This window comes from Sarcophilus harrisii, chromosome 2, assembly GCF_902635505.1.
Source record: "Sarcophilus harrisii chromosome 2, mSarHar1.11, whole genome shotgun sequence".
NCBI lineage: Eukaryota > Metazoa > Chordata > Mammalia > Dasyuromorphia > Dasyuridae > Sarcophilus > Sarcophilus harrisii.
Window position 1 is genome coordinate 417,755,153 of NC_045427.1, and position 19,018 is coordinate 417,774,170.

A 19,018-nucleotide genomic window follows, 5' to 3' on the forward strand; every position below is an offset into this window, starting at 1 on the left:
AAGCTGGAATTTGTTAACTATGGTGCTTGGGGCCTGCACAGGACAGAAAACCTCAGTTTACTGCAAGGTTCTAATTAGAATAATTTCCTCCAGCCCCTCACTCTGAGCTGGAGCTTCCTTCTCCACTGACATTATATAGTGCAAGAAGAGGAAGATTATTTGTTTGACAAGAAACTAATCAACTCTTATAAATCATTGACAAATATTTCCTCAGTTTTTACTTTATACGGACCACTGTGTTTAGTGCTAGCTTTCCTTTACTTTAGTAAAGTTTACTTTAGAGAAGAGGAAGGCTTTTTTCCATGCTACCTATATGGCATAGCTCCCTGGACCAGGTAGCATCAATCCACTGCAGTTGAAAGTCAGTCCTGAGAGAAGACAGTAACCAATATGGGACCTTGGGAGCAGCCACCTGGAACTATCAACCATTCGGGTAATATTCTCCATAAAGAGAGTGGAAATCATGCTACCCTTAGATGTCAGGGCAAGGACAAAGCCTGAACAGGCTTCTCCCTTGCTTATATTGTTCATTCTACTTGGAATGTTTTCCAATTCCAATTTTCAAAGCCAAGCTCAGGTACTACCTCTGACATGTAGCTGTCTCTGATCCTCCACACTATATTGGACTGCTTTTATTTTATTTTTTTTTTTATTATTCTGTGTTTTCCTCTGCCTTATAATCTCTAACTCTATTCTTCATTCTCATTGTGATTCCCAATCCTTCCATCCCTTAGGTATTTCCCAGGCTATTACTCCAGCACTTGCTATATTCTTAGTCCTTTTCTATTTTCATGATGGTGAACTGGTTCAACTCTATGCCATTCTCTGCCCTTGTCCCTTTATTTATCCTTTCATTAATAAAGCCTTGCCAAATCCCAACCTAGGGTTACTCTAACCACCCACTTCCTTTTCAGGTATTGCTGGAGAACAAAACTGGAAAAAAGTATGAAATCATGTTAACTAAAAAAACTACAAATATTACATAATCTTACCTGGCCTCCCATTTGATAATGCAATCCTCCCTAATCAGATCATTCTCCCATTTACCACAGTGGCCAATTTCTTTTATCCTTTCCTAAGACTCCCTCCCACAATCATCTCAGCTGAGGACTGTGCCATGTATTTTCTTCCCTCCTCCTCATCTTACATCACTCAAATATCTTTCTCTACTATCTCCTCTTTCACCTGTTTCACATAAAGAGGTGGCCTTTGTCCTTGTCAAGATAAATACTTTTATAAATATTCTTAATCCTATTTCACCTAGTCTTCTTCAGGAGATATTCCCTCAGCCTCTCACTAATCTTCAATCTCTCCCTGCCTACTGATTGTGTCTCTGCTGCTTACAAATGTGCCCATGTGTCTGCCAGCTTTAAAAAACAGAATAAAACACACAAAAAAAATCTCTGCCACACTGGAGACAGGTGATGAATTGGATAGAGTGCTGGGCATTGAGTCAAGAAGACCTGAGTTAAAATCTGGTTTTAATTACTTATTATTTCTGTGACTTTGGGCAAGTGACTTAACCTCTGTTTGCCTCAGTTTCCTTGACCTTTTGAGCTATGTACTATTATTATCCCCATTTCATGTGGAAAAAGATCCAGAGGCCTATCTTGCTGGGTTATAAAAATCAAAGGAGATAGTATTTTTAAAGCACTTAGCACACTGCCTAGCCTCTATGGAGACTTGGGTTCTCAAATCTACTAAGCCCCTACTCAGATCTTTGGTTCTAGAACTCAGACACTAGAAGGTGGGAATACTCTCTGGTTCACAGCTTTCCCACAAGAAGTGTGATGGTGCTGCTGGACTTCAATTATCCAGGACCTCTTATCCAGCCTTAACCTTTTTCTTGACTTCTATCATCTGTTGATCATCTCAAATTGGATGTCCCATAGACATCTCAAAGTCAACACATCCAAAATTGAATTTTCTTCTTTTTTTTCTTCCCTGATCATCCCCTACTTTCATTTTTATCTTCACAGCATCTCTGGTTTCCTCCTCTCCTATCACCACCCTTGAACAGATCCTCATCACCAGGAATACTGAAATAGTCATCTGGTAGGTCTCATCATCTCAAGCCTCTCTCAGATCCATCCCATTCTCCACCCAGTTGTCAAAGGGACAACTGAGGTTGTGCAGGTCTGAGGACTCTATAAAATTCCCAATAGCAATCTATTACCTTCAAGATCAAATATAAAATCCCTTTTGGCGTTTATAACCCGGCCCCTTCCCAACATTGCATTCTTACACCTTGTTTACTTCCAAGTATTTTATAGAGAAGCTATCCTGTCCCACTTGGAAGTGCTTATACGTAAAACACTCCATCTCCAGTAAGTACAATCTGAAGTGACTTTTGAACTCAGGTCTTTCTGAGATTTGAGGTCCAGAGCTCTATCCATTGTCTCTTCTAGCTTCCTGACTGTGCATAAATTTGGAAAGATATGCACTGGCTTTAGACTTAGAATTCGCCGTCTCAGAGAACCCGGGTCTGGAGTTACCATTCTGACATCTATTTGTCGAGTGACTATAGCTTAGGTAAAATACAACACCAGCTGTTGTTGTTGGGTTTTGTTTTTTTTTTCCCATTTCTAGAACGGGGAGAAGATTATTGGCACTAGCTACCTCACAATGTTAGAAAGCAATTGTGATCCTTAAAACGCTATTAAAATGTAACGTAGTATTAGATGAACTGCCCATCCCCGAGTCAGAAAGACTTGGGTTCAGGTTCCTTCTCTGACCGGCGCTGACCAGGAGAGGGCTTAGACGAGACAGCCTTAGGCTCTGCAAGAAGGGGGCCCCGAATCTGCCTCGGGGGGCATTGGCGCTGTGAGCCACCAGTGCGGGATGCTCCAAGGGCCGGCTCAGAGACCGCTCCAGCAAAGCGGACGCCAGATGCACCCATACGTGTAAGCATACGTGCACACACACCTATCATGCATGGGTGTGAGACGGCTCTTTTTTGAGCGTGTTCGCCTGCGGGGCTCTTTTCATAATCTCAGAGAAAATGATCTTTGTTTTGTGCGCGGTGCTCCTGGGTGGAAGAGACGAGAAGAAGGCATAAAGAGGTAGGCGGAGAAGCGCCGGGAGATTCACACTCCCCAGCGCGGGCCCTGTGGCCGCCACCTCCCGCAGCCGGCTCAGAAGGAGGGGTGTGCCCAGGGCGCGCCGAGGGGGCAGCAGGACGGGGCAGGAGCACTCGGGGAGGAGGGGTGAGGGAGATGCTTCTAGGAATCTGCCTCAGCCCGGAGCGTGGGGGGCGGGGGCACCGTGGCCCACACTTTCCCGACCAGAAGGGCGGCGTGCTGCGGGACTTCCATTTCTCCATTCTCGCTTTTCTGGGCTGGCCGGCTGGCCGCCTCTCCTGGGGCCGGGCCGGGGCTCGAATTCTGGGACTGAGTCAGGCCGGGTTTTCCCTCCGCCTCTGGGTGCAGGGCGAACTGCTTGAATCGCCGACTCTGGCTCCGGTTCCTGGATCTGACCGCGTTTTCTCTGCGTCCCTGCGGCAGAGCCGGTGGCCGGGCTTTCAGTGCCTTCCCGAGCCGGGAGCCCGAGCAAAGCGGGTTCGAATCTCGGAGAGGGCGGAGGCTGCCGAGCGATCGGGGCGCTGGGACGCCGGCGGGCTGCGAGGAGCGAGAGCCGGCGCCAACATGGTGAGCGTACCTGGGCGCGCTCCCGGACCGTGGGGCAGGGGTCAAGGGGAGGGAGGGTGACCCGGGCGCAGCAGCGCATCTCGCCGGGACCCCTCAGGAGGAGCCCCCTGTGTGACCTTGGGCCCGTAGCCCCTTCTCTGCGGGGCTCAGTTTCCCCCTCTGTAAGATGGGGTTAGCGGGGAAGGGGAAGGCTAGACTTAAGAAGTCTCCGAGTGCCCTTTCAGAATTCTTGCTTATTGAGGGTTCTCCGGGGCCCGGTTCGGAGACGCCGGTTTGGGATTCTGGGCTTCAGGGCTCTGTTGGGGTTCTCCTTTGCTGCCGGGTCCCAGCCCCCAGCCCCCGGCCGTGCTTGGCTTCTCAGAGCTCGGACCGGGAGCCGACTCAGTCTGGCCGGCCAGCCTCGGGACTCAGAGGCCGGCGCCCCTGCCTCCCCTCCCCAGCTCCGGCCCTAGCTCGGTCCTTGGGACCGCGAAAGGTGGGAGGGGCGGGGAAGAGCTCCGTTCTGCCCCGGGCCCGTTCAGAGAGAGCAGCTGCTCCAGGAAGGCGGGCTGGTGATCGGGGTGGCCCCGCTCATCTGCCTGGCACTCGGTCAAGTCTGTTTGCACCCCGTGAGGCAGCTTTGAGGGGAGCCCCACGTCCGACCTCGCCTGTGCTTCTCCGTCCCTGCTCCCTCCTCCCTCCCCAGTCCCCAGCCCTGAGGGGGAGGGAAGACACCCCCTACCCAGGCATAGTTGCTAAGAACCCCGCAGAGAACTAGGCGACCCAGCCCTAGTTCCAGGGGGGTCACCTTCACCGACACCTGGGTGGAAGCAGGAACGTAAGACTGGGTGGGCCGGGACAGGTGGCCTGGCACGGGGACGGAAATCTGCCTGGAGCCGTGGCTTCCAGTGTGGGAAGGTCTGTGAGGTTGTCCCGGGCTAGGCGCCTCCTAGACAGGCGCAGACATGGGTGGGGACGTTTCCTCCCCTGCCTCTTGGGCTGGCCGCTTGGCTAGGTTACCTGCTGGGGACTGGACTTGCCTGCTGAGCCACCCCGTCCTTCTGGCTGGCCGAGAAGGGGAGTGGAGGCCGGAAGGAGCAGAGATTTCCTGGTGCGTGCATGTATAGGAGTATGTAATGTTCACGTATATAGGGGCAGGTACATATACACATACATGCACACACGTGTGTATGTGTACACACACCCATGCATTCCTGGCTGGTGTTACACATGCCCATATATATGCACACGTATCATATTGAACATGTATGTATGTATGTATGCATAAACATTTATTCCTTCCAGAAGCTGTTTTCCCCTTCCTTCAAGGTAGTCCAGGATTTCACAGCTGAGGCTCTCTGCTTTTGTCTGGTGACTCTGGCCTGTGAGGGAGGTATTTGGACTTTCAGGGTCAGAGTCTGTCCACTACAGGAACCCAGCTAGAGCTCTCAGAGCCAGGAAATTGTATTGATCCCGTTGCTCAAATGGGGAAAGTTAAAATCCTGAGTTATGGGACAGGTAGAAGGCAGAATTAGAATTCTGGGAGTTTCCTTCCTCCTCCCCTCTCCCTATTCTGCAGCTAATGATCCCAAGGACTAGAATTCTCCCAGGACATTTTTCCATTTCTCTCCTGGGACTCAGCCTTCCCTGGCTGAGAAATGGATAAAATGCATCATCTTTTCTTGAGTTCAGAAGGCTTTGGCTGGGTGCCTAAAGAATACAAAAAGCCCATAGCCAGCCCAGGTCCTGGAATCTTTGTCTAGCTTGTCTGTGATCCATAGAAGCATCTTGGAAGGGATCTTGATATTTAATCGGTCGTCCTTTCACCCTTCTCCAGGGACACCAAGATTCACACTCTCTTTATCAAAAGGGCATCTCAAGCCCCCAGAATACTAGGGTTTCTTCTCTTTGCCTTCATCCCCATCTTGACTAAAGATGGGGAGGGCTCCTATTTCCTCCAGTACTGGCCTCAGCTTCAAAGTCTGATGTGGGGCTGTATATAGTATAAGGGAGATCAGGCAGCTGGCTTTTGGGATCAGTGTTTCTTTGAAGGGGCCCTGCCCCCTCCAAAGCCCCAGCCTCATATCTGGAGCCACAGTGACTTTCTGGGCCCCTGCCCAACCCCATTCCTCTGGAGAGTTACATTCCCAGTTTCTCCTCTCAGCTTCACCCTCGGGCTCTGAGGCCCAAACTGTTGTTGCAAAAACAATCTCTCCAGCAGGTGGTGGGGCCCTTCCCTGGCTGAGACCCCCCAGTTGTTAAGGAGCTTGCCCCCTTCTAACCCATCCCCCTAGCCCAACTTAGTCTCCCTGCTAAGCCAAACCTAGCCAGGAATTGCAGAGGGGTGAGAAGACTAACTACTGACTGGTCTGTGATGGTCAAGAGCTGGGTATGACTAGTCTTCTAGTTTGGAAGCCCCTGGAGTAGACATCCATGCCCCGCCCCCCCCCCCCCCCCCCCAGTGAGTGTGTTCTGTCCGTCAACTTTTATCTCTCAGCCCATAGAAAGATGTTGGCAGTGGGCACGAAGGGGGGCTTTGATATTGTGTCTACCTCTCTGAGGGACCTGTCCTGTACAGAATCCATATAATGGTAGCATGTCAGAGCTGGAAGAAATCCTGGGGACCATTAAGTCCTTTCCTTTTGCAGAAGAGGAAACTAAGGACTAAGATGGACTCAGCCTCAATAATAAAGGCAATGAATGGTAGAATCTAGTCTGGGTTGGATAGAGGAGAGAGATTAGATTTGCCTTACTCCAAAGAAGCCCTCTCTGGCTGCCTGTGGGAACCATGAGCAGGCCTTGATTCACCTCCAAGGCTCCAGTTTACTCATCCTAATCCCAGGAGCTGGTCAGGAAGCTCCGTTCTTCCCTTCTTTCCTCCCTGCCCCCCTGGGTGGTTAGTCCCAGGTTATTTCCCTTCCTGCCCTACCCTGAGTTCTTAGCTGTAATGTGTCTAGGCAACGGCCTGGAATGTGGAGGGGAGGGGGGAGCTTTAGGGGGTGGAAGGTGGACCTCAAAAAGCAGCTGAAGCCTTGGGGGAGGGGCTGAGGATATGAAATCCTTTTAAATGGAGGGATTAAATCGGCCCCCAGAGCTAGGCATTCCTTGGAGTTCCCTCTGTCCCAGGGCCAGTCCCAAAACCTTGACCACTTCCTGAGCAGGCCCAGAGGGGGCGCTAGGAAAGACTGAGACTAGAGAATGGGCCTAAGGCTGGTTCTCCCCATCTCCAGCCCAGCTCAGTTCAAATCTCCAAATCTTTACAGAATTCCTGGTGCAGTGAAATGGGGGTGGGAGCTGCAGTTAGAGGACCTAAGACCTTAATCCAGCTCTGCCACTTGGGCTACCTGTATGACCTTGTCACTCAGCATCTCTAGTTCTTAATGATCTTATCTCTAAAATGAAGGGATAGGATAGATGGTCTCTGAGTTTCCTTTCAGCTCTGTTCACTGTGACTATAGCAGACCCAAGTCCTATGTGTTAAGAAAGCCTGTTTTCTTCCGGCTCTAGCCCCTGGGGGTGTGTGTGTGTGTGTGTGGTGTTTGTCTGTCTTTCTGTGTATGAATGTGCACTCATGTTACTCTAGGTATGTATATGGTGTCAGTCAAAGGACCCTTCCCACCCTCCCCTACCCCCCTACCCATCCCACTCCTTGGACCCGTGTTCTACCTCTTGCTTCCAAGCTCTGAGACTCCTGAATTGAGACCTCGACCTAGAAAAAACAGTCTGGGTTGTCAGAATTAGAATCAAGATTATGTGTTTTCCCTTTTTATCTTCCCCCCCCTACAATAATCTCTCCCTAGAAATTCAAGGTGAGGAGGAATACCAGCACATAGTGCTTCTCTTTTAGTTGGATGCCAGAACAGAGAAAATGGCCTTTAGTAGAGGGAGTCTAGCCCTCGTGGCCAGAGTCCCAAAGGATGACAAACTGTCCCCTTTCCTTTTGGATGTTGTCCAGCTCTGAATGGGAAACAAAGGTGGATAGGATCTTGGACTTGGGAGTCAGGAAAATCTGAATTCAGATCCTGTCTCAGACCCCTGCTAGCTGAGTGAGCAAGCCCCTTGATTTTTCTGTGCCTCAGTTTACCCATAAAAGGAGTGACTTAATTACCTTAATTAGGCTTAATGACCACTAAGATCCTTTCCAGCCCTACTTCTGTGAACCCATGATCTATGCTCCTGTGGTTGTGGGAAGAGAAACAAAGGCACAGAAAAGGTCGAGGCTTCTCAGAAGACAATAGAGAACGGAAATGAAGAATTCTTTGATTCCTGCTTCTGGCATGCCTTTGAACAGAGTCACCTGGGGCTTCCCCAGGCCCTGCCTCACCCTCTCTCTGTTCCTCCCTTCAGCCCCACTCTCCAGTTGAAACTTCTCCCCACCCCCACCCTGGGCACCCTAGGTGGCTGGGGGTTGTACTGGCAGGGGCAGGAATGTGCCTGAGGGTGAGCGGGTGAATGATGCCCCGGTCATCGCTGCCCAGGAGGTGGGGCTGGCCCGTGTGGGTGCCTGTGTGTGCATGTGTGCACTTCCGAGAGAGAGTCGACTCCAAGGAGAGCACAGTGGCTAACACAGCCGGCTTCTAATTAAGAAACGCTCGCTGGAGTGAATGAAGAGGGAGTTGGAGGAAAGCACTGATTTGGAGTCAGAACTTGGACTCAAATCACTTGGCTCTTTGCTGTGTGAACTTGGTCAAGTTACCTTCTCTCTCTGTTTCCTTTTCTTTAGAATTAGAGGTTCAGAGAAGGTGATTTCCAAGATCCCCTCTAGCTTTAGTCTCTATGACCCAAACCAGGAGAGAGGACTCCTAGGTTGTTGTTCTGTTCACAGGAGATACTTTGTTTCATACACCAGGACCTCCAACCCTTGGCATGGCAGGGTCTCCAAAAATTCCGCCCACACTGAGAAGCCGGAGAATCAGATGGGAAGGCCCAGAAAACAGAGGGGGAGATTGAAGGGGAAACTTCTTTCCCACCCCCTCAATCCCCACCCGACCAAGATTTCTCGTTGTTTTTGTTTTTGTTTTTATGGAACACTGGAAAAAGAGGTGTGGGGGAAGTCCCTTGGGTGGGAGGAAAACCAAACAGGAATCTTTCCCCAAAGTTTGTACCTTTACCCCCCCTCAGTCTTCAAGTCCTTGACTTGCGGGTGGGAGCTCATTGACTCCTAGCTCTCCACATACATACAAAAAAACACAAAAGCTGGAAATGGTTCTGGAGAATGGAGCCTGGGTGGGGTAGGGAGTAGGGGAGCTGGCTTTGCCTAGGGGGAATAGGGAGGAGGGGGGGCGATCCGGAAGTCCATCAAGGGACTAACCTCCCAGGTGCATCCCCTCTGCCCCAGAATAAGTGGGTCTGAAGGTCTGAGTTGCTTAGGGCTCTCTGTTTTCTGTGAAGGTAGCATGAGTAAGCAAGCAGCCTCCTCCACCCCCAACACATACACACCTGCTCCGGATGTCACTGCCCATTGTCCGGCTCCATCCTTCCTCTCTCCAGGCCCTTCCTGTTTGTGTCTCTCCAGCTGTGGAACCCAGGGTCCTAGCCCTTTCCCTATGCTTCCCTTGGGGCATGGATTGGACTGTTTCTGTTTCTCTACTTCCTTCTCCTGCAGACCCTTTTGCCCAGGTTCAACTGGGTCCCAGAAGGAGAAAAAAAGAGAGGGAAGGTCTGCAAGGAGTTTGTCTGAGCTCAGAGAGAGCTCACTGCCACACTCATACCTGCCCCACTGTGTGTGTTTGGACCTCTCCTGTGTATGGGGTGAAAAGCCTTAACCTAGGCTTAGTCATAGTTCTTAAGGGCAGCACCTTTTCCCCATCCCTCTGTGAGTCTGGCAGAGCAGATTCAATCTAGAATATGTCAGGGGAGAAGGAGCACAGGGACGGAGGACCACAGGCCCTGGGAGTCTTGGTTGTGCTGGCTCAGGACACGCTTGCTATAGGGAGTGGGCAGCCCTGGCCAGAGGCCTCCCCCTCCTTTCCCACTGGTGAAGATCTGGATTTGGGAGAGCAAGGAATTTGCGTCCCCAAACCTTGAGACCCTGCTCTGCCTGGTACTGGGCAGAGGATGAGAAGGGGAGAGTGGGTACAGACACCCACTAGCATTGGCTGCTGGATGGAGCTATTCTCTGAAATGTGGGATTGTAGGCCAGGTAGGCCAGACCTTCTTGGGAACAGGGCCAAGAATGGTAATGGGGTTCTTTGGTTCTTACACTAAAGGGGTCTGTACCTATGGGAGATGTCTGCCTTGGGAGGGATGGGGGGAAACACCCTTCTGAGCCTGCCATTGATCTTCCCAGAGCCGGCCCTTTCAGCCCTGCTGAGGCTTCATGGCAACAGTCCAGAGACCTCCGAGATCCAGTGACACTGCCCTCCACGCCATGGGCAGCGTGGGTAGCCTGCTGGAGAGACAGGACTTTTCCCCCGAGGAGCTGCGGGCTGCCCTGGGGGGTGCCCGAGGCTCACGCCAGCCCGATGGACTCCTTCGGAAGGGTTTGAGTCAGCGAGAGCTCCTCAGCTACCTTCACCTGGCCAAGAAGGACTCCAAGACCAACAAACGCTGGCCATCAGGGGGGTCTCACCGGCAGGGGGATGATGACCATCATAGCAACTATTCTGGTCTCTACTACCGGGAGCACCCCCGGGGGGCTGACTTCACCAAGACCTCCCTGCCTGAGCGGGGCCGCTTTGACAAGGTGAGAGTTATGACAACTGGACCCTGTGATGAGAGCAGGGGAAGGGGGCTTCTTCTCTGCTGTGGTTTGGGAAATTTCACCAATAGGGAGGGGAGCTCAGGGCATGATGTTGAGGCAGGGAAACAGGAGGCTTACCTTCTGGGGGGGTCCCCTCCAAGCAGCTGGGTGGGGAACCTCTGAGATTGGGCAGGGGAAGCCTCACATCCTCTTTCCCCTTTCTTTCTCCATCTAGTGCCGCATCCGCCCCTCAGTCTTCAAACCAACGGTAGGTACAGGGAAGAGCTTCCTGTCCATGCAGAGCCTGGCAGCCCACAAGGGCCAGAAGCTGTGGAAGAGCAATGGAAGCCTCCATACACTTGTGTGCAACCCCCCCCTGAGCCCTGGTCCCCAGGCCAGCCGTGCTCGGGCCCAGCTGCTGCAGGCCCTCAGTCTGGATGAAGGCGGCCCCGACCCTGGCCTGTCTGACTCCTCCAGCGGTGGCAGTGGTGGCCCTGGCCCCTTCAGTGCCTCTGTGGGACATGTCAACCACCTTGGGGGCTCCCTGGATCGAGCTGCCCGTAACCCTAAAGAGCAGGCCTTGGTGACTGCAGGTGAAATGGGGCCTTTGGCGGCTCTGGGCTGCCTGCCTGAGCCCCCACCGCCCTATGACTTCACCTACACTGCTCAGATGGCCCAGGACTCGATGGCCCTGCGGCAGGGCCAGCCTGGGGTTGGGGGTCTACCAGAACTGAAGGGAGGCCTCGGTGACGAGGATGGTCCCAGTCCATTTGCACAGGTGAGGGCTGGTCTCCCCAGTATCACCCCCACAACCTGTCCTCCTCCATCTCTCCTGCCATCCGGGCTCTGTCCTTATGTTCTTTCTTCTCTCCATCTGTTCCTCTCCCAATCCTCCCCCATCTTGTTCCCTGGGATATTTGGGGACTTCTGGAAGAGCCTGCCCTCAGCAGGGTTTGTGTTCATGTCCAGGGAGGGAGGTTTGTGTCTCTGGGTCAGTCTCCCCTGAGGTCCTGCTCTCTCCCTAGGAACTGGAGGATAGGCAGCAGCTGTGGCTGGCTGAGCTGAAGCATCTCTATGACGAGAAGCTGCAGGAGATAGCCCAGAAGGCCGAACGGAACGAACGGAGCCTCCAGCTGCAGCTCTTCATGGCTCAGCAGGAGCAGCGGAGGCTGCGGAAGGAACTCAATGCTCTCCAGGGCCTGGCCAAGGAGCCCCTGCACTCCCCGGACCGCACCAGTCCTAGTCTGGAGGAGGAGGCCAAGTGGGAGGTAAGGGGGAGCTGGCATCCAGCCCAGAGCAACCCCTGACCCGGAGCTGGAAGACTGTGACGAAGATTCAGTGAAACCTTCTGCTAGAAGATGTGGCTTTGCTCTGAGAATAGCAATTCTAAGTCTGATGACGAGTTCAAACCAACTTTTCCCTATTACCTGTGTGTCTTTGGACAAATTACGTAGGCTTCTGAGCCTCAGTTTCCTCATCTGGAAAGCAAGGGGGCTGGACTGGATGGCCTAAGAGATCTTTTACAACCCTAAATCTGTGGTCTTTAATTTGGTGACCTCTAAGTTTCCTTTTAGCTCTAATTTGCTTAGTCAATGAGCTGTCACTTTTTGCTTGGTCCCCATTTCTTCTCTGAAAAGGAAGGGGGTGGATTAGAGCAATAATTCCCATCTTAATCTGTATGTCTATATGTACCTCAGGATGTTACAAGAAGCTTGTCAAGGGGACATGGGGAATATTGGGTAGTTATATTATCCCATTGAAATCAACATATTTTATTTCTTATGTACATATGCATGAGGAACTCCTGAATCTGCTTCTTTGTATATTATCTTGGGAATACAAGAAGATTAACTGAAAGCCAATGGGTATGGTGCCTAAAAAATTGGGGAAATCCATGTTCTATATGATCTTTATGGTTCCTTTCAACTTTTAATTACCGCTGATTTGATTCTTCACCCTATGGGGAGGAAGGAGCTGGGCTGAGGGAACCATGGACCTGGGGTTAAGGGAAAAGGGCAGGAGTAGCTCCCCGAAGATAAAAACACTACTACAAAAGGTGCAGGCTAGAGAAAGAACAGTTCCCACTTCTGGGGCAGTTTATAAATCGTTATCTATAACAATTCTGAGAGAGCTGTATCATCTTCTCCCACAAAGAACCTGAGGCCCAGAGAAAGGAAGGCCCCTCCAGTCCCAAATCAGAGGGAGCGCTAGAGACCTTTCCTCGCCTCCCCCCGCTCCTACCACCCTGACCCACCTTCCCTAATGCTTCTCCCTTTCTCCTAGGTGGGCCAGAAAACTTCAGAAATCTCTCTCTTGAAGCAGCAGCTGCGGGAGGCCCAAGCAGAGCTGGCCCAAAAGCTCGCAGAGATCTTTAGCCTGAAGACCAAACTCCGAAGCAGCCGGGCCCAGGCCGAGGCCAAGGACAGTGAGCTGGCCCGGCTCCGGGACACCCTCTGCCACCAGAGCCCCCCGGAGGGGCCAGGCCCGGGGGAACTGCCTGACGGGGGTTGTGAAACGGATGATTCCAAGAGCCAGGGCCTTCGAGGGGAGGCGGGCAGCAGTGGGGCAGAGAGACTGTGGAGCGAGCTGCAACGGGAGCGCCAGCAGGGGAGGGAGCAGGCCCTGCTCTTTGAGCAGGAGCGGAGGACGTGGCAGGAGGAGAAGAACAGGGTCCTGCGGTACCAGCGGGAGATCCAGGTGAGCTACATGGAGATGTACCACCGCAATCAGACCCTGGAGCAGGAGCTGAGGGAGCTGAGGGAGCTTCGAGCCCCCCAGGCGCCGTGGAGCCCGAGGCTTGAGTCCTCCAAAATCTGAGTGCTGCTGGAGCCGAGTAGGTGGCTGTCACAGGACCCCACAGGGAGAGTCCTTGGGAAAAGTTGGGAGGGAAAAGCCCCCTTCTCTCTCTCCCCATTCCTCTGTAGGGTTGTAGGCCCTGAGAAGAGAGAGATGGGAGATCTCCATGGGGGGCTAGGCCAGGCCGGGGAGGAGGGCTCCCATTGTGGGCACTGCCCTCGTTTGGTGCTTGGAAGCAGAAGCTCAGGGGGTGTTTTCCCCCCTTTATCATTTGTCCAAGTGTGTCCCGATGCCTAACCACTCCCTGGATTGATTATGTGATCTGCATCCCAGATCCAGTGAAAAGGCTGGGAGGGTTAGAGTAGGATCCCCCATGACAGAGTGGTGGGGGAAAGGGCTGGAACAGGAGCGGGAGCCTGGAGACCGTGAGCCCCTATGTCATGTCCCCGACTCCTTGCGGGCCAGTGTGGGGAGACACAGGTGCCCCGCTCCTCAAAGAATAAAGCCATGCTGTTGTGGTGTTGTTTTTTAAACTGGAGACTCTGCTCGCTTTGTTGAAGCCTGCTTCTGTCAGATGTTGTCCCAGAGGAGTGTGTTTGGGAAAGGCGAAGGAGAGCCTTGCAAAGACTTGACCCAGGTGAGGGGGTTGCAGCCCGGCTTTTAGATCCCTTTCCTGTCAGGGTCTGGACTCTCTGAATCCAATTCCATCGGGTTACAGGAAGGAAGGCATTTCCCCTGGGCTTTGCAGGGGTAGGAGAGGGTCTTCTGAGCTTCACTGAGTGATTCTCCCACCTTTCAGATTTAGGGGAGGAACAAAGCCTACTTCCAAAATCCTACTGAGAGGACTTTACAAGGGACCTAAAGGAGGGGCTCTAGGGGAAGCACGAAGCAAAAGGAGATAGGAGTCTGTGATCAAGTTTGCAAAGGCTCAAAGTCATCCTATTCTTTGGTGGTAGCCGATATTTCCCCATTTTCCCCTCCCTACACTGGCAGGATTCAGATGCATCCTGGGGCACCTGGACGATCCCAGCTTGAATCAATGTCCATTGGGACTTGATTTACACCTTCCCAATGATGGTGGGCTGCTTTTCTACAGCATCATGAGAATTCCTAAGCTTTGACATTGGTCATTATCTTTGGGACCTTTGGGCCCTCTCAGCTCTGTAGCTGAGCTTTCCTACAGTGGCTTCTTGTCCACTCAGGGTGACCTTCTGGAGGGCAAAGGGGTGGGGCTGCTGCTTTTTATCTTTGTAGCCCACATAATAAAAACTTTTTCTTTCATTAAGATTTGTAAAGCTTTTAGAAAACCCATTATTTCCCTTGCTCTTTGAAGGAGTATTGTCCCTATTGTATCTATAAAGAAACTCAGCTTCAGGAGGTTCAATACTTCCATGACCATCTATCTTTTCATAATATAATAGCTTCTCTGACCTTGTCTTAGTGGAAGAAGGAATTTAGACCCTTATCTGGACCAGAAAGGCATTTCCTATCAAACAGACAACTCAATTCAGTTCAATCATCATTTATCACCCACCTATTGTGTGCAAGGCAGCCTGTCTTAGATAGAATGCTGAGTTTGGAAACGAGGAAACCTAGTTTCAAATTCAGCCTCTTACACTGAGACTGGGCCAGTTCCTTAATAATAATAACTGCTAGTATTTAGGGTTTGCTTACTCTGATAGGCCTGTATCCAACACCATCGAGTTACAGGAAGGAAGACACTTTCTCTGGGCTTTGTGGGGATGAGATGGTCTTCTGAGCTTCACTGATTGATTTTCCCACCTTTCCGGTTTAGGTGAGGAACAAAATCTCTCTTTCCAAAATCCTATTGAGAAATCCTCCAAACCCCAACACTTTACTGGGGACCTAAGAGAGGAGCTTTGGGAGAACTAAGCAAAAGGAGATAGAAAAGAGTCAAAAGGCTTGTGAAATTGCCTTACAAATATTGCCCCAACCTTGGAGGTAGATATTATTATTATCCCCGGTTTACAAATGAGGAAATTGAGGTTAAAATTTGCCTAGGTTTCCTGTCACTTGCCTAGGCTCACATGGCTAAGTGTCTGCGGCTGGATTCAAACTCATTCTTTCTGATTCCAGATCCCAAAGACTCTGTCCACTTCACTGCCATCTGTGTCTAGGGGAATTAGGGAACTCCCCAGGAACTCTCCATTGGGATATAGACTATGAAGTTCTTCCAAAGGAAGCTCCCTAAACTGAGGAAATCACAGCTCTCTTACCTTATGCCAGGCTTTGAAACAGAAGGACAAAAGCAGAAAAACAAAAACAGCTGCCTTCGAGAAGCTTCTATTCAATGAAAGGCATCATGATGTCCTGGACAGTATGAGCCAGCTGGGAGTTGTATGACTCTAAGCACATCATTTAACCCCTCTGGTTCTTGCTTTTCTCATCTGTAAAATGGGGGTAGCAGTTTGTGATGGGGCTCAAATAAGCTCATGAATGAGGCATTTTGGAAACCTCAAAGTGCTCTGTAAATATCTGCTAGTATTTTTGTGCCTGGGGCAGGATAAAAAAGACTGACATCAGCCCTTGCCCCGTAGAACTGGGTTTGGGTCTATTTGTAAGAAAATTCAGTTAAGAAAACATGTATTCTGCAGAGGCCTGGAGGTCCTTTGGGCTTGTTCTTTCCCTTCCAACTAGCCGAGGTTTTTACCAATGGTAACAGCGGCAGGATTTGGTTTGGCCAATCCTGGCGAGATACCCAGGGCCAGATGGTGGAGAGGGTTGAGATGGCTTTGTTAAAAGGAAAAGGATAAGAGTGTCTAGGGGGTGGAGGGGAGGGAAGGGTGGGGAAGAGGGAGGCCTCTGTAATGGGAGCTATATACATAGGGGGAGGTGGGAGTGGGCTATATAAAAGGGAAAGTCAGTGGGTGTAAATGCAATAAGGAAGTGTGTGGGGGCCCGGCATCCGTGTACAAAGCTGGGTGTGAGTACACACGCAGGGCGGAGTCCAGCCTTTTGGACATATGCTTTCCTCTGGGGGAAAGGACAGCTTGACCTTGCTTTGGGGGATAGAGAGTAGAGCAGGGGGACGGGGGTCTCTCTGGAAGAGGGAAGCCAGGCTTGATGGGGCTGTTTGTGAGCACTGAGCTTCTCGGGGATTTCAGCGAGTCTCTGGAAACTATCAGGAAGGCTCCAAGATTGGCAGGGCCCAGGGCCTTTTGTTGGTCAGTCCTGGGTTTCCACCTTGAGTCTTCTCGATGCCAGGAATATGAGGGGTTTTAGCCGGCCCAGCCGGAGCGGAAGCACAGGGCCGTGGGGGGCTCAGGGTCAGAGGGAACGGCGGGGCAGGAGGGGCTCTGCGGGGCCGCCCGTCCTTGGCCAGCGCAGCACCGGCTCCCTTTTCAGGGTGGTGGCTGGCTCAAGCTCCCGGGCTCAGCACCTCGGCGGGGGCCCAGGCCTCTTCCCAGCTTCGGAGTATCCACAGCGGCTCCCCACCCAGCAATTAGTGTGCCGGGGAGTCGGGAGAGGGCCCACGGAGGGAGGCGGCACCAAAACTTGGCAGCGGCGCCAGAAACCAGGCTCCCGCCCGGCCCAGATGTTCGGGGGTGGGGCCCCGGAGGTGGGGCCGAGAGGAACCGCGGGTCTGTGGGGAACTCGGCGGCTGCTCCACACTAGCTCCCTCCCTGCCCGAAGCCGAATCAGCCGGAGAGGTGGTGATGGCCTGGGACAGTGGCGGTCCCGGACCGGACCCTCAGACCAGCGGGGGTAGCCGCCCCCCTCTCCCAAGCGCCTGGGCTTCCCCAGGTGACCCTCCCCTGCTTCCATCTCACACAGACGTCCCCAAACACCGGCTGTTTTCCGGAGGCAGGGCTGCTTTGGCCAAGGACTGTGTCTTATCTTTGAATCTCTCCCAGCACTGAGCACTATGCTTAGAAGTTAGTTGGTAAATGTTTGTTGAATGAATAAAGGCTTGGCCTTGGGCCTGGTTAGAATAATAAGAGTTCATTTGTTTATAGTGCTTCAAGGTTTGTAAAGCACTGTACATATATTATCTCATTTTATTTTCACAATAAACTTATGAGGTAGGTGCTGTTAGTATGTTCATAGTGACCCTGGGCTAGTCATTTAACCTGCCTATCTGCCTCAGTTTCCTTAGCTGTAAAATGGAGCTAATAAAGGTACCCACCTCTTCTTGTTTTTGTGAAATTCAAATGACATTATATTTGTAAAGTACTTGGCAAACTTTAAAGTGCTATATAAATGCCAGCTTTTACTACTTTACAGATAAAGAAGATGAATCTTAGGGAAGTTAAGTGACTTGCCCATGATTAGGCTATATGACCTAGGAATTAAAGTCCAGGTCTTCCTACCTCCAAATCTAGAGCACTCTCTACCGTGCAATACGGCCTCTCTTGTCTTATCTCCTTTCTTTTCCTTAAATTAAATTGTATTAAATTAAATTTTAATGCATCAATTTAATTTGAAAAAAATACATTTTATTATTAGCTTTTATTTGTGTACTACCAAGATTTCTCCCAATAAGGGTGCAAAAGAAAACACAAAAAGCTAATGAGAAGAATGCCTTAAAAAGCAAAATTGGTCAAATGGGAAAGGAGGTACAAATGCTCACTGAGGAAAATAACTCCTTAAAGATTAGAATTGAGCAAATGGAAGCTAATGACTTTATGAGAAATCAAGATACAATTAAGCAAAACTAAAAAAAATAAAATAAAATAAAATATCTCATTGGAAAAAAATTGACCTGGAAAATTAGATCCAGGAGAGATAACTTAAAAATTGTTGATCTATCTAAAAATCACAATCAAAAATAAGAGCCTGGACATCATCTTTCAAGAGATTCCCAATATGACTGTAGAGTCATCCCATATAACAAGTAATATTTTTAAAGGAAAGGAAGCAGTTAGTGTCATAGTGGATAGAATACTGAGTCTAGAATTAAGAAGACATGAGTTTAAATTTGAGTTCAGATACTTACTAGCTGTGTGATCTCAGGCAGGTCATTTAACCTCTGGTATCCTCAGTTTCCTAAAATGTATATGGGGAAAAAATAATTCCTATCTCACAAGACTCTTATGAGGATCGAATAAGATAATAATTGGAAAGTGCTTGGCACAGTGCCAGTCAGAATATGATACATATGTTCTAGTTATTATTAGTCTGAGGCATGCCTGGCAACATATGGGAGCCCTGGTAGTCCCAAACTAGCCCAATTAAGAGTAGTGCTTCGAGAGGAATGATTTACAGGTATGGGTGAAAAAGAGGAAGAGAAAAAACAAGAATAACCAATACATTGAAAAAGTTTGAAAATATATGTAATTTAACATATTCACATAAATATCACAAAGATTTGGGGTAGGATGTGTGTTCTCCTGTCTCTGAAGCCATGCTTATTCTTTGTACGTTGCATCATCCTCTTGTTTTGTGGCTGTTGTTCTTTGTGTTTACATTGTAGTCATTATGTATAAAGTCTTCTGGGCTCTGTTTGCTTTTCTCTGCTATTAATTCATGTCAATGTTCCCATGCTTCTCCATACTCATTCATCATTTCTCATAGCAATTACATTCATGTACCACAGTTTGTTTAGTCATTCTTGGGTGATTAGGCATCAATTCAATTGTAGCTAACATTTTAAAATTTTTAATATTTTAGCTTTTCCCCGATTACATGTAAAAATGATTTTGACATGAAAATAATTTTCAAATTTTGAGTTCCAAATTCCCTCCCTTTCTATACTCCTTTCTTTCCCACCCCCGCTGAAAAGACAAGCAATTTGACATGGATTATATTTGCATAGTTATGCAAAATATATTTCCATGTAAATTATGCTGTGAAAGAAAACACAGATCCCCTCTGTCCCTAAAAGCCCTCCCCCCCAAAACCCCAAGAAAAATAAAGAAAAAGTATCCTTGATCTGCATTCAGGCTTCACCAGT

The 19,018-nt window shown here is 50.2% G+C and overlaps 1 protein-coding gene and 1 long non-coding RNA gene across 3 annotated transcripts; one reads left to right on the forward strand and one right to left on the reverse strand.

Moving 5' to 3' along the window:
* Nucleotides 1-1,926: 1,926 nt before the first annotated feature.
* LOC116421689 lies at nt 1,927-12,650 on the reverse strand. Of its 2 annotated transcripts, XR_004232182.1 has the most exons (5): nt 12,563-12,650; nt 10,447-10,636; nt 9,066-9,251; nt 7,293-7,335; nt 1,927-5,128 (listed from the first exon to the last, which is right to left on the reverse strand). It is a non-coding gene; the product is annotated as an uncharacterized LOC116421689 (long non-coding RNA). The 2 variants fall into 2 exon arrangements; XR_004232183.1 differs by lacking the exon at nt 12,563-12,650 and having other exon boundaries at nt 1,927-5,008; nt 10,447-10,555.
* Nucleotides 9,946-14,385, forward strand: N4BP3 (NEDD4 binding protein 3). The gene is made up of 4 exons (XM_031953778.1): nt 9,946-10,311; nt 10,544-11,086; nt 11,334-11,576; nt 12,592-14,385. The coding sequence occupies exons 1-4, from the start codon at nt 9,946-9,948 to the stop codon at nt 13,123-13,125; spliced, it is 1,686 nt and encodes a 561-aa protein (XP_031809638.1). The 3' UTR covers nt 13,126-14,385.
* Nucleotides 14,386-19,018: the final 4,633 nt, after the last annotated feature.